The 12,406-nt window shown below is 33.3% G+C and overlaps 1 protein-coding gene across 1 annotated transcript; it reads right to left on the reverse strand.

The window, feature by feature from the left end:
* Positions 1 to 7: 7 nt before the first annotated feature.
* On the reverse strand, positions 8 to 12,198 carry LOC128168669 (uncharacterized). Its single transcript, XM_052834820.1, has 11 exons — positions 11,977 to 12,198; positions 10,969 to 11,048; positions 10,291 to 10,402; positions 9,435 to 9,868; positions 8,414 to 8,548; positions 6,986 to 7,197; positions 5,595 to 5,813; positions 3,922 to 4,177; positions 2,546 to 2,697; positions 1,299 to 1,543; positions 8 to 1,181 (listed from the first exon to the last, which is right to left on the reverse strand). The coding sequence occupies exons 1-11, from the start codon at positions 11,981 to 11,983 to the stop codon at positions 937 to 939; spliced, it is 2,097 nt and encodes a 698-aa protein (XP_052690780.1). The 5' UTR covers positions 11,984 to 12,198; the 3' UTR covers positions 8 to 936.
* Between the last annotated feature and the right edge of the window lie 208 nt (positions 12,199 to 12,406).

Here is a 12,406-nt window from a genome sequence, read left to right on the forward strand (position 1 = left end):
TAACAACTACTCTTTCAGATTTTACAAATACAAATTTTTGTTTTTGAATTTGAAAATGTTGAGTTCGTTGTAAAAAAAAAAACAAGAAGAAGAAATCTACAAGTCTGTGCTTATTATGATGTCCCTGCTTCTAAAAAGAATGGTCACCATTAGCCTAAATAACATATGAAATTGACTTTGTACAAAAATGAAGCTAACCATACATCATGTCATGTTAAAACAAATATCATGTTCAAAGTTCAGATATGTCAGAAAAGCAAACTAAAATTTGTAATGGACAGACACACAAGGTGAAAATGTATACCCCATTAGGAGTGAAAGTATCATTTACCTAATCAAAATGAAAATCAAACTTGCCTTTCCTAAAACCAAAAACAACAGTTACTGTTGAGCAGCTTTAAACTCTTAACTAAGAGATCAACTCAAAAACAGGGTCAACAAAAACAAGATATCTGCGAGTCAATAATCACTAGTGATAACCCCTGCTCTGATGTGAATATGCAAAATAAACAAAAATCGTCATTTAACGGAAGTTGACATCCGATTGGAACAATAATTATATCCCACAATATGATATTCCTAAACAAATAGTGTGTTATAATTTCAAGCATCTGCAATAAATAGTTGCTGAGAAATCTTTGACGAAAAATTGTTTAAAAATTTAAGCTAAAATTAAATAAAATTGTCATTTAACAGGAAGTTGATGTCCGATTGGTACAAAAATGTATCTTACCATATGGCATGCCTAAACAAATGGTGTCTTAAAATTTCAAGCACCTACAATTAATAGTTGCTGAGAAAAATGTGACAGAAATATTTGTCACGGATGGACAGACAGACAAACAGACACACAAGGGTAAAACAGTATACCCCCAATTCTCCTTCGGAATGGGGGTATAAAAAGCTGCAGAGGGTTTGATAAAGGGTCCCAAGGCTTTAAGCTAGGTGAAACCCCCCTGTCCATGTGATGGCTTTAATCATGTCGCATCTGAACTGATCAGGGTCATTATAACCTCTCCACAACCTAATTACCAGGGTGCACGTATGAGCTATTGGTAGAAGGTATTGAGAGTTCTCATTGAAGGTGATTCGAAGTTTATGATCGAATCCCAATGGAGGCACTTCAGATGCTCCAGTCCAAAATGCTAATAGATCCTCCAAGGAAACTTCAAGAATGCCAGCTGAAAATATTTTAAAGGTGTTTTATATAATTTATATGTGTAATGTAATTTATTATACAAACTTTGTTTGCGGGAAATACAAATGTACATTAAACTTTTTTTATAACATAAATCTACCTTCACAGTCGGAGCAAAAGGATTCGAAGCAATAAATTGCTTCATCTTCTTGTTGCCGATGATTGGAACCCACGGGGCTAAATTCTATTTTGTACATTTGTCTAAGCCCACTAAATGTCAGATGGTTAACTGGATTGGGGGTGAACAAAGTCTTGAATTCTTTAGCTGCCCTCAAAATTGCAGAGGTATGAAAGTTCCCAACTCTATTTAGACCATCGATAAACTGGGAAATTTCACTGTGTACCCTGAAAAAATTGCACACAATATTGAATATGGTATCAATAGCTTTTAAAATTGCATCAAATGTTTGTAGCTTTAGAGAGAGAAAGAGAGAGAGAAATGTCGCTCTGATGTTAATAATTTCATGAAATTAATAGTTGCTGTGAAATCTTTGTGTCACATAAGCCTTATTAATGGAATATTTATTAAAATATATTGATATTTAATAAACTAATTCATAAATCATCACCATTTTCATCATCTATAAGACAGTGAATTAAAGAACATTGGAATTTACATATCATTCATATTCATGGTGTTTTACATTCCTTGGTTGAGTTGGGATTGTGAAAGGTCAAAGGTGTTTGGGTCATGTGAGAGCTGTATGATGGGTTGTTATTTTGAAATAGTAGTGAATAGGTAGTTTTACAAGTTTTAGACTTAAATTAAGTGCGCATGCTTGGTGCCAAATTCCTGAACTAATTCACTTCACCCCCAGTCAGCCAAGAGAAAGGAAGATCTCCTTCTCCATATCATATCATAATAGTAATATAAAACAACTATCATTTTGGTAAGTTTGTTTGCCACAGTGTTAAAGTTATGTGATGAAATAATCAATTATTCAAAACATAAATTAATCATATTCAAACATCTAAAATTGTTATATCCCTGTAAAACAGTTACTATATAACTCTATACGAAAAAAAGTCCAGCATTTTGACTGTTGGACTGGAACTGTTGGATTGGTACTGTTAAAATTGACTGTTAAAAAAGACTGTTGACCGGTGATGTCACATTCCGCGAAAACGTGTTATTGATTAGAAGGGGTAAAACAAAACAGTTGTTGACTGTGTCTCGGGCAACAGTTGCATGATCTGTCGGACCGGCTCGCAAACTTTTCATATTCAGGGGTTCAATGTATTTTGTCAAAATCTATATACTGGTATATGTAAAATATAGCTCCGTCATATGGAGTTGGAGATGAATTACATGATAATGATATATGGAGTGTGCAATTTTTAATTTACCTGAAATATATTTCATTTTTGAACAAGATTTTCAACAGTTCATCCTTTCTATCAATCTTCAGATTGTATGGTGCAAGGCCTTGATTTAGAAGCCAATCGCTGTTTTTGGATAATGCCTCTTCAAATTGTTCCTCTGTTGTTGCCTCTTGAATCTAATTATAGATGAGATAATAAACATTGCATTATACAGTAATTTACCAGCAAATATATGTATGTAAAGTAATATCCATTTGAAATAAAATACTAACTGTTCTGATCTATACCATTATTGACCTATTTAAACATATTGCACAATAGTATGGGCATAATTTAGAGGCAAAGATGCAAGAGTGCGAAGGCGAAAGTGTGAAGATGCAGAGGCGCAATAGTAGTATATTGCTCCTTCACCCCTGCATCTTCACCCTAAAGGCGAAAGTGAGAAGGTATTGTTGATTCCTTATTTTATGCAACTTTTTAATTTCGAGACTCAACTGTTTTGCATTAAATCGAGAGAATATTAAACCAAGAATCCTGAATTTCTATTAAAGTTATATTTGGTTTACATCCTTAAAAAAAATTTAAAAGCAAGATATTAAAATCAGCAAGATGTGCATCTCGCAATTGGATATTAATTCCTTGCGGTTAATTTGGAATCTACAGAACTGTATGTGTTGCCTCAAACTTTGTTGTATATGAATTATATTTATTGAAATCTTGGTCTAATAAAAACTGTCAGCTATTTGCCCTCCAGTTCAATGTCGAAATTCAATCCCAATTTTCCGGGCTTTTCTGACAGAGCTTAAAAAAATGGCTCAAATGTATGGTATTAACATCACTGGATGTAAAATTTTTTACACAAAATGGAGTCATTTCAAATCAATTTAAGTAACAGCTAACAATCTTATATGTCTCTTCTGTGTTGTATCTAAGGATATATGAGTTTAAGATGGTATGGGAATAAGTACCTCCATATTGTGACACACTACCTATCTACATATAAGCAATAAATTAAGATATAATTTTATAAATTAAATTCTTACTTAACGGCATAGCACAATTGATTTGCTAGAGCATTCACTATAAATTTGTAGGTCATTGAGTTTGAAACCCACTAGGGCTTTAATAATTTTTACCTTTCCAAAACAATGAACACCTACCTAATACATTCACTGTGTTTTATCTAGCTCTGCAGGAAAGACCTGATAAGTAGCCATTGTGTCAAACATTTTGAGATAATTTCGACTCAAAATTATGTTTGACACTTAAATATATATAATATATATCGCAATATTTTATTTATAAAATACATAAAAACATCTTGAAGATTGTCCCATATGTAAAAATATGCTGAAAAGTGTATTTTAGCAATTAGCGGACTGATCACTATATATAGTTACCTGAAGAAAAATAGCTCTGACATCTGAGTCTATAACACTTGTAAAATCTTGAACGTCAATGTCTCCACCAGTCATTAAAGAAAATAAATCAGTATTGAAAACTGGCAATCCTGGCCCACCATTAAGTATACTCCAGGCCACAAGGGTACCACAGGTTTCGTAGGTTTTTTTGTGAAGAAGACTGATATCATGTCTGAAGACCTTGTTGCTGTCGGGTCCCTCTAATATAGCCTCTTTAATTGCCTTCATCAATTCTCTGATATGTAAGTAAAGATTTAACATAAAAATTCATTTCTTAAAATATAACATAACTGTTAAAGGTACCCAGTTATTGAAGCTTCACTTATTTAACAAGGGCACCGCTAAGCATTTCCTCGTGACATAAATTGTTGTAGGGGGAAATGCATTATTTAGGAAAATACATGTAAATTTGTCAGATCAAAATAAATATGACAAGTTAAGACCACTTTGAATTCATAATATCTATTTTATCCCAATCCCCAAGATTTTTGGTGTATAAATTGGGAAGGGGTGGGGGTTACATTTTCGTGGTTGCACAGTTTTCCTAATCCTTGCAGAAACTCAACACATATGCTTTAAAGTTTAATAATTTACAGTCATTTAGTGATCTTTTAGGTTTCATAAAAGCATACATGCATAAAGGATCCGTACCGGTATACATTATGAAACGTAGCTGAAGATTTAGCGATCTGTAGTCTGCTCTGATGGACAACCCATAGTAGTAGATATTAATAAATATAAATATGAAACAATTTTCGTGTGATAAATGTTCAATACCTGTCAAAGACTCTTGAATTTTGGACTAGTTCTATTGTAAGTAAGAAAATTTGTCCGGAAGTCGACTGCTTGTAAATTCGATGTAAATTGGATGACTTTAATCTCTTGCCTGCTTCAACTTTTAACTATGGGCAATCTTCTATATAATCCTCTAATACTACAAAACATTTGTTTTTTACCTTTACTGGATTTAAATACCCAAAAATGTCAAGTTGTTGATTTAAACTGCATACGGTAGTGATTTACTTCAAGTCGTACATAAAATTACCGAAAATGTCTATTGTCAAGTCCATACATAAAATTCCTCTATTAGCTTTCGTTTTTTACAATAATTTAAAACATATTGAATCAACTGACTTAGAAATCAATAGGGTTGTCCTTTTACCATGCCAAAGAAGTGTACAAAGTTTAATAAATATTAATGAGAGGGTTTTCTTAGAATTTTGCTAAAAAGCTGACAATGGACACACATACAGACACACACACACATCAGCGATGCTATATCCTCCTCTCAACAAATTGCACGAGGGAATAATAAACTGTTTTGCATTAACAAATATTTTACAAATAAGCATTAATTCATAATTTCAGACATTCCAAAACTGTGCAGGCTCAACTCTAAGGCAGATAATTATTTCATTTCTCTAATGTTCTTGTTAATACTGGCCCGCTTTAACCAAAATTTTTAAATCAATCAACTCAATCTTCAACTCAAATACTTAAAAAAAAAGTACATGAATTTGAAATCAAAACTAGACTTGAAGCAGAGTTGGGACTTGTGGAAAGTTGGTGATGGTGGGGCCTGAAGATGAATGAATTGATATAAAATACATTTTGCAAAGTATAATGGTTAAATAAATCTAACTAACATGTACCTGAAGAATTCTCTTTTTGGACCACCTAAATCATCTCCAATCTCTCCACTGAAACTAACATGAAAAGGCAAGAGGAAGTTGAAATTTGGCCTTGATACTGCTCTAAATGTACTCTGTAAAAGCTTTCCTCTGTGTACTACCACTGAAACTGGTGCCCCATCCTTTAAGTGACTTCTAGCTACCCACCATTTCAATATTCCTTCTAAAGATGGCTCTGGTCTACAAAATACATTCATATTACATTTCAAATGCATTATAAGTCTACAAAGGCAGAAATTAAAAAAATTATTTTGTCTAGCTCTTAAATACTGCTTTCTAACCCCCTCCCCCCAAATAAAAAAATAAATAAATACTTACATGAGAAATTACTATATGTAACTTAAATATACGTACAGTTATGAAATATTTCAAATGAGTTACTGGTTTTCCTTTATTCAAATCTTGTAATAAATAATTGTAACCGTTCTGTAAGATATATTTTAAGTTTTTATTTTGAAAACTATTTCTGTTGTTCTTTCATTTCTATACTCAATAGAGAAATGATTATAGATCTCATTATCCACCCAACACTTTAAGGGCTGAGCATGACATTGGTCCCTAAGGGTATACAAAGTAATGATACTGCATGCATGTGATAAAATGTGGGATTTTGACATTCTGTAATATGTTTGAAATATATGTTCATGTCCATTTGAAATATATTTTCATGATAAACATATATTAAAGATTTTAAAATTAAACTTAATTATGCATTCAAATCAATTGTAAAATGCATTTATGACAACATCGTTGCACAAAATAAAAAAAAGAATAGGCTTATGGGCCAGAACAAAAGTTATTGTAAGCAAGCTCTTAATCCAAATTTTAAAATATGACTGAACTTTTTTCCATCAATCTCAAAGACTTCACTATGAATTCTACAAGAGAAACTTTTATAGCATTGAATCATGATTTTTTGAAGTATACACTCTCATAACTGCAGCGGTGTGTGCATACAAATTGAGTAACGCGCGTTAGCGCGTTATGAAAATTTGTATGCACACACCGCTGCAGTTATGAGAGTGTATACTTCAAAAAATCATGATTTAATGCTTATATTTACATTTTTTTTAACTTCTTGCCTTGTCTGCAAATGTGATTCATACCTTAAAATTCCTATCCTATCCTAAGGGTGAGTTAATATTAATGGAAGAGCCACAGTAACAGCCACAAGCGTGAACTTTGATTTTCGCTTGTGACTTTGCAGTTTACAGCGTTCAACGTTTGTGACGTCATAATAAAACTCGTCAATTTGACCTTTGACTACTTGTTGCATTTAGAGGCATTTAAACATCACGAAATTTAATGGAAAAACACAGTAGAATGTAAATATAAGTAAATAAATTACTTACTCGGAACTTTCCAAACTCTCTCTTATAGCCATTTCAAGTTCATGATCGAATTCCGAAAGTCCAGGTTCATGAAGGATAATGATTGGTTCATGTTCTGTCGGGCAGTGAGTATTTGCAGCCGCATGATTTGAAGGAGGAGCATCAACATGAATGTCCGGCAAATCCAAAGCAGCTGATGTTGATGTTGAGGGTCTATCTTCTGAACTTAAGCCCTTAATGTACATAAAATTGACTTTAATTTTTCAAACTAGACAACATTGAGATCATGACCATCTCAAATGGCCCCCCTTAAATATTATGGACAATTGGATGAAAAGAATTTCAGGGAGTTTTACTTTGACTTTTACCTATAACTTAAAAAAAATTTCCAGCTGATATAGAACTTCTAATTCAATCTCATTAACTCTTGCATACAGACATTTTCTCTCAGTCCGAGCAAGATTAAGCAAATGGAAAATAATATACAGTCTTGTTATCTACTATATGTCCTTCTCATTGATTTGGTTCAAGGTCACTGCACACCTTTAACCAAAAAGCTCCAACAACAGGTAAAGTATTAGCCAGCAGGGCTAAGTGGAGAGTATATATATGCTCTATTAAAAGAGGGATTTTTGTGTGATCGATATGACCTTGATACTTGACCTTTAAATATCATTCAAGGTCAATGCATATCATTGGATCAAAAGCACACATTGTGGATGAAGAATAGCCAGATTGGAGCAAAGGGAGAGGGAATATGCTCCAGAAAAGTTATCTCAGATGGACAGAAAGATGGATGGACAGACTGATTACTATAGGGTTTCCGCAAAGCAGTGCCCTAATGACTCAATTAAATAGGATTCAATCCATTTTTACAATACATGTAGCATATAAATAAATAAATAAAAAAATCTTTGATCCCTGATAAACACATAAATAGTTTATTAGGATTATAAGTGAATTAAGCTGTGAAATGACATACATTGCATGTATATTTGATACATTGCATGCATGTATTTGACAGTATTGCACTATGAAATTTGATTTCTGTTTGAATGTTTTTTTTATCTTCATAGCATACCAAAAGTTGAATTTGTAATGCTTCATTTAATTGTATTCACATTTTGTTCATAGATGTCAACATTAAGTGGGTTAATTTGACAGGAAAAAATATGATTGTGATCCACATATTTTGATCCCTTAAAATTAGTACAGTAAAAAAACAAAAACTGACTGTTGCATTTTTAGATCTATATTAAAAAGATTCACCATTTAATTTACACTGAATGTGTTTCTCCCCCCCCCTTTTTTTTGGGGGGGGGGGGGGGGTAATAGTTCTCAGGGTTTGAATGAAAAAGATTTTAAAGTTAAATCTTAAAATATTAAATAGCCCAATAGTTCTCTAAAAGTACAAGTAATTGGTAAAATTCTTCTCCTTTTTATATCTACCTCAATAATGTTCAGTCTCCTTCGTTTAAGTCGGGGGAATGTGACAGTTGGGGTTCCTGTATCTTCTTCATCGGATTCTAGAGCAGTTATCACCCCGCAGCTTGCTTCACCATTGGTTGGCCTTTTGAAACTTTTCTGTACAAAACAAGAATCCTGTAGATTAAATTGCTCACATCTGAACACAGTATAGCACACGTCCTTGTTTCTGGAATAGTTCATCATACAGTATGATAACAACAACACTGCATGTTAATTTTCATCTTAATGTTGGTATAATTTACCATGGGCACAAGTGCCTGTGCTGTATTTTAGACCACAGATAATCAAAGACAGATATATACATATATATATATATATATGCACACACACACCCCCATACACATGTCATACATATATACAGATTATTACATAGCAGTTTTAATATCGCATCATATATTACCCAAAGGTCACTGTACATTCACAGGAGACAAACTTCCAGGTTTACCGGTATATTGCACAAGTTAGAAAAGGGTATATTTTCTATAAGATATTTCATACCTATTTACTCCATGGCTATAAGGACAATAGAAAGTTTATTTTCCCTGAGACAGAAACTATTTCTCGAGGCGAAGCCGGGAGGAATAGTTGTTGTCGGAGGGGAACAATAAAAAACTTTTTGGGACTTTAAATGATTCAATCAGATGACCAAAAAGATCATTTTTTATTGTTTCATGAACTCAATTACCTCATATAGATTTTAAACTTTATTACAATGTATTAAATGTATATGAGATTTCTTCCTTTAATTATGTTGAAAAATTATGGCAAATTAATTTTGATTTGTCTGTAAACTGAAAAGTACATGTAATTGAAGCCTTAATTGATCTGTTCTATGGTGGAATTCCAGTCTATTAATTATGCTAATTTTTTTTTTACTGGCATGTACAATTAAATGTATTTAAATCAAATTGAGCCAGTTTTAAATTAGGTCCAACAACCTTATTCTTCCCTTCTTTAACTTTTAAAAATTCTTATAACTCACCAACTCTGTGTGTAAGTAAATTCGCACAGGGGTTGATTTCATCTTTCTGAAGTAATTTCCAACTGTAAAAGACTCCCCATTCTCGTCTGTCTCTTGAATTGGAGAACCAGAAAAGGATGCCAGATGCACATCTAAGGCATCTAGTCTCAAATCCTGGGCCTCAGACATGCCATTTGGAAAAAAAATATCGGTGATTTCACTTATTAACTGATTCAAAGTCAAGTCTTTGTTAAAATCCACGATCTGTTGACCTCCCCCTTTGCTTGCAGAGATCAGTTTGTATACTCCTGCCCTTATTGAATGTTTCCAGCCAACATAAAGTCTTCGTGTTAACTTTGTTTTCTGATCCTTTTTCGGGCTTTTGGTTCTGCCAGTCTTCCTCTGCTTTTGGAGTTCAAGAAATGTCTTGATGCAACTCATTGGCGCATCACTCACTAAAACATGAAAATGATATTACTTCAAGTTTGCATAAATTGAAAGTATGATTTTAAAGTGATTCTCACCATATTTTTACTTCAGAAAAAATGGGTTTATTGACCATTATATTGTACACGAGTGGTTATAATTTAGGGTAAAAAATACTGACCGCAAATTTTATGTTACTAGTAAGACAAGGTAATTAATTTCAGTGTCTTTTGCAGCAACTGAAGCATTTTCATAGCTCTCTGGCCTCAACAGAAAAGGTTTAATAGGGGGTGGGGCAGAGAGTAACAAAAAATGTATTTATAATACTATTGGTAATATGTTAAAATAAAATTGTTCACCCTATCCTAAAATGTTTTCCTGGGAAAAGCCAAGACTTGATTTTCATTAGATGTTTACAATTCATTCTTAAGTAAATAAATGTATTTGTAACCTTTCTTGTGATTCCGACAAGCTTGCTTAATTTTCAATCTTATTCCGATAGAAACAATTCCAAGTTTAATGAAGTCTTCGTCTGTCATCTCCTCCACTTCATTGATGCCAATCTAAATTGTACAGTATCATGTATGTTTGATCATGCATTTCACAATGGACATAATTTTTAAGTACTATAAAATTACTTAAATCAAAAACCATTTATTAATGCATCAAAAGTAAACAATAATTAAAAAAAAAAATTTAAAGTAGCATCAAATCTGATCACATTAGCCTAATCTGATTAAACTGTGTGTCAGTTGATGTTAAGTGATGTCATTTAATATACGGTAGTAGGCCAGTACTGCATCAATTAATGACACATCCAATCATATTGAAATTCAATTTAACAGAGAGCTTCCAATGTTTCTCCATAAGAAAGATATCAAATTAATATGTTTTTTTCCTTCTAATGACTTTGAACTTGCATAGATGACCTTAGGTCAAAATCATGTAGGAAATACCATAGAAAAATGGATCGAACACAATTGCAGAGAGATGGACGAACAAGGTGATTCCTATATTATAGTATATACCCCCAATCTTTGTTTGCAAGGGGAGGGAGTTACTGATTGGTCCACTTACATGTTTAAAAATCAAGATTAGCTAATCCTCTAGAAGATCCTACAAAACTTACCATATTTTCCTCAAAAATCTTTGTGTAATGGCCCAATCCGATTTTTTTTAGGATGGTGCACAACTCATCAGTTTCAGTTTCTGCAATTAAATTATTTAAGTTTGTAAAGCTATTAATTTCAGCATATAATTACTTTTATATATACATTTGCAGATAAATACATAGTCTTGTAAATGTTAAACAATAGTCTAAAGCTAAATGTATACTTGCTGTGGTTTCAGATGTTGATCACAGTTTTTTTTGACATAACCCTTATTTATATATATTATTGTATCGTTTACCTTAACAATTCCAAGGTGTGCATATTTTGTGACGTTTTACATTGGTGTTGCTTTTTGTGTGTGTATTACAAGTATATATTCCATATATTCTGTCAAATTTTAAAACCAAATATTTCCCCAACACATCTAACTTTTATAGATTTTTCACTTACATGCCTCAGACTAATTTTTAAACACCCCCACCAGCCAAGTAAGATGAAATGGTGTGGTCTAAAGGTGACTTGATCCCAATGTGAATTTCAAATACTTCACTTTCCAAGGTTGGTTAGAACATTTATAGGAAAATATTTGAGGCCATTTCCATGGACATGCAGTTATATATACACTATGGAGGAATATTTAAACTGTCGTGACATCACACGTGTACTCACATTGTAGATCTAGCTATTTCATATTTCACAAGAATATATCAAAATCTATCTCTTTTACAGTGTGTGTCATTTTTTCGTTCATAATTTTATGTGTCGATAAAATGACGTAACAATGCACAAGAATTAAGAACTGGCCACTACCGACTCTCGCATTTTGTGTACCATTTACAACTATCGTTTATATGAATATTTACATCATATACTATTGTATATAATCTATGACTGTCTAGTGATCATTACCGTTACCATGGTTACATACAACAATAGGCTAAAATGATTCTATATTTCGTTTCATGAAACAGTAAGTATATATTCATCAATAAAATATAGGCCTAACTGTACAAAATAATGCCTACCATCCATTTTAGCGCCGTTTACTCTTTAACGCATGCGTATTTTAACATCCGAGTGCGTTCGGAAAATTTCGGGCGAGTCCGTTACCTGCATCAAAGTTCTATGAAATCAACCGAGATTTGCTGAATGGAATAAAAAAAGGCGAAGGCGAAACTGCGAAGTTGCGACGGCGAGAGTGCGAAGTTGCGAAGGCGAAGGAGCGATACTACTATCGCTCCTTCGCCTTCGCACCTTCGCACTTTCGCCGTCGCATCTTCGCGCTTCGCCGTCGCATCTTCGCACTTTCGCCCTTTCGCCGTCGCACCTTCGCACTTTCGCCGTCGCATCTTCGCGCTTCGCCTTCGCAACTTCGCACTCTCGCATCTTCGACCTAAAGGCGAAAGTGCGAAGGTCGAAGTGGCCCCATCGGAACACCATACAGAACTGAAAGTA

This window comes from Crassostrea angulata, unplaced genomic scaffold, assembly GCF_025612915.1.
Source record: "Crassostrea angulata isolate pt1a10 unplaced genomic scaffold, ASM2561291v2 HiC_scaffold_36, whole genome shotgun sequence".
Taxonomy (NCBI): Eukaryota; Metazoa; Mollusca; class Bivalvia; order Ostreida; family Ostreidae; genus Magallana; species Magallana angulata.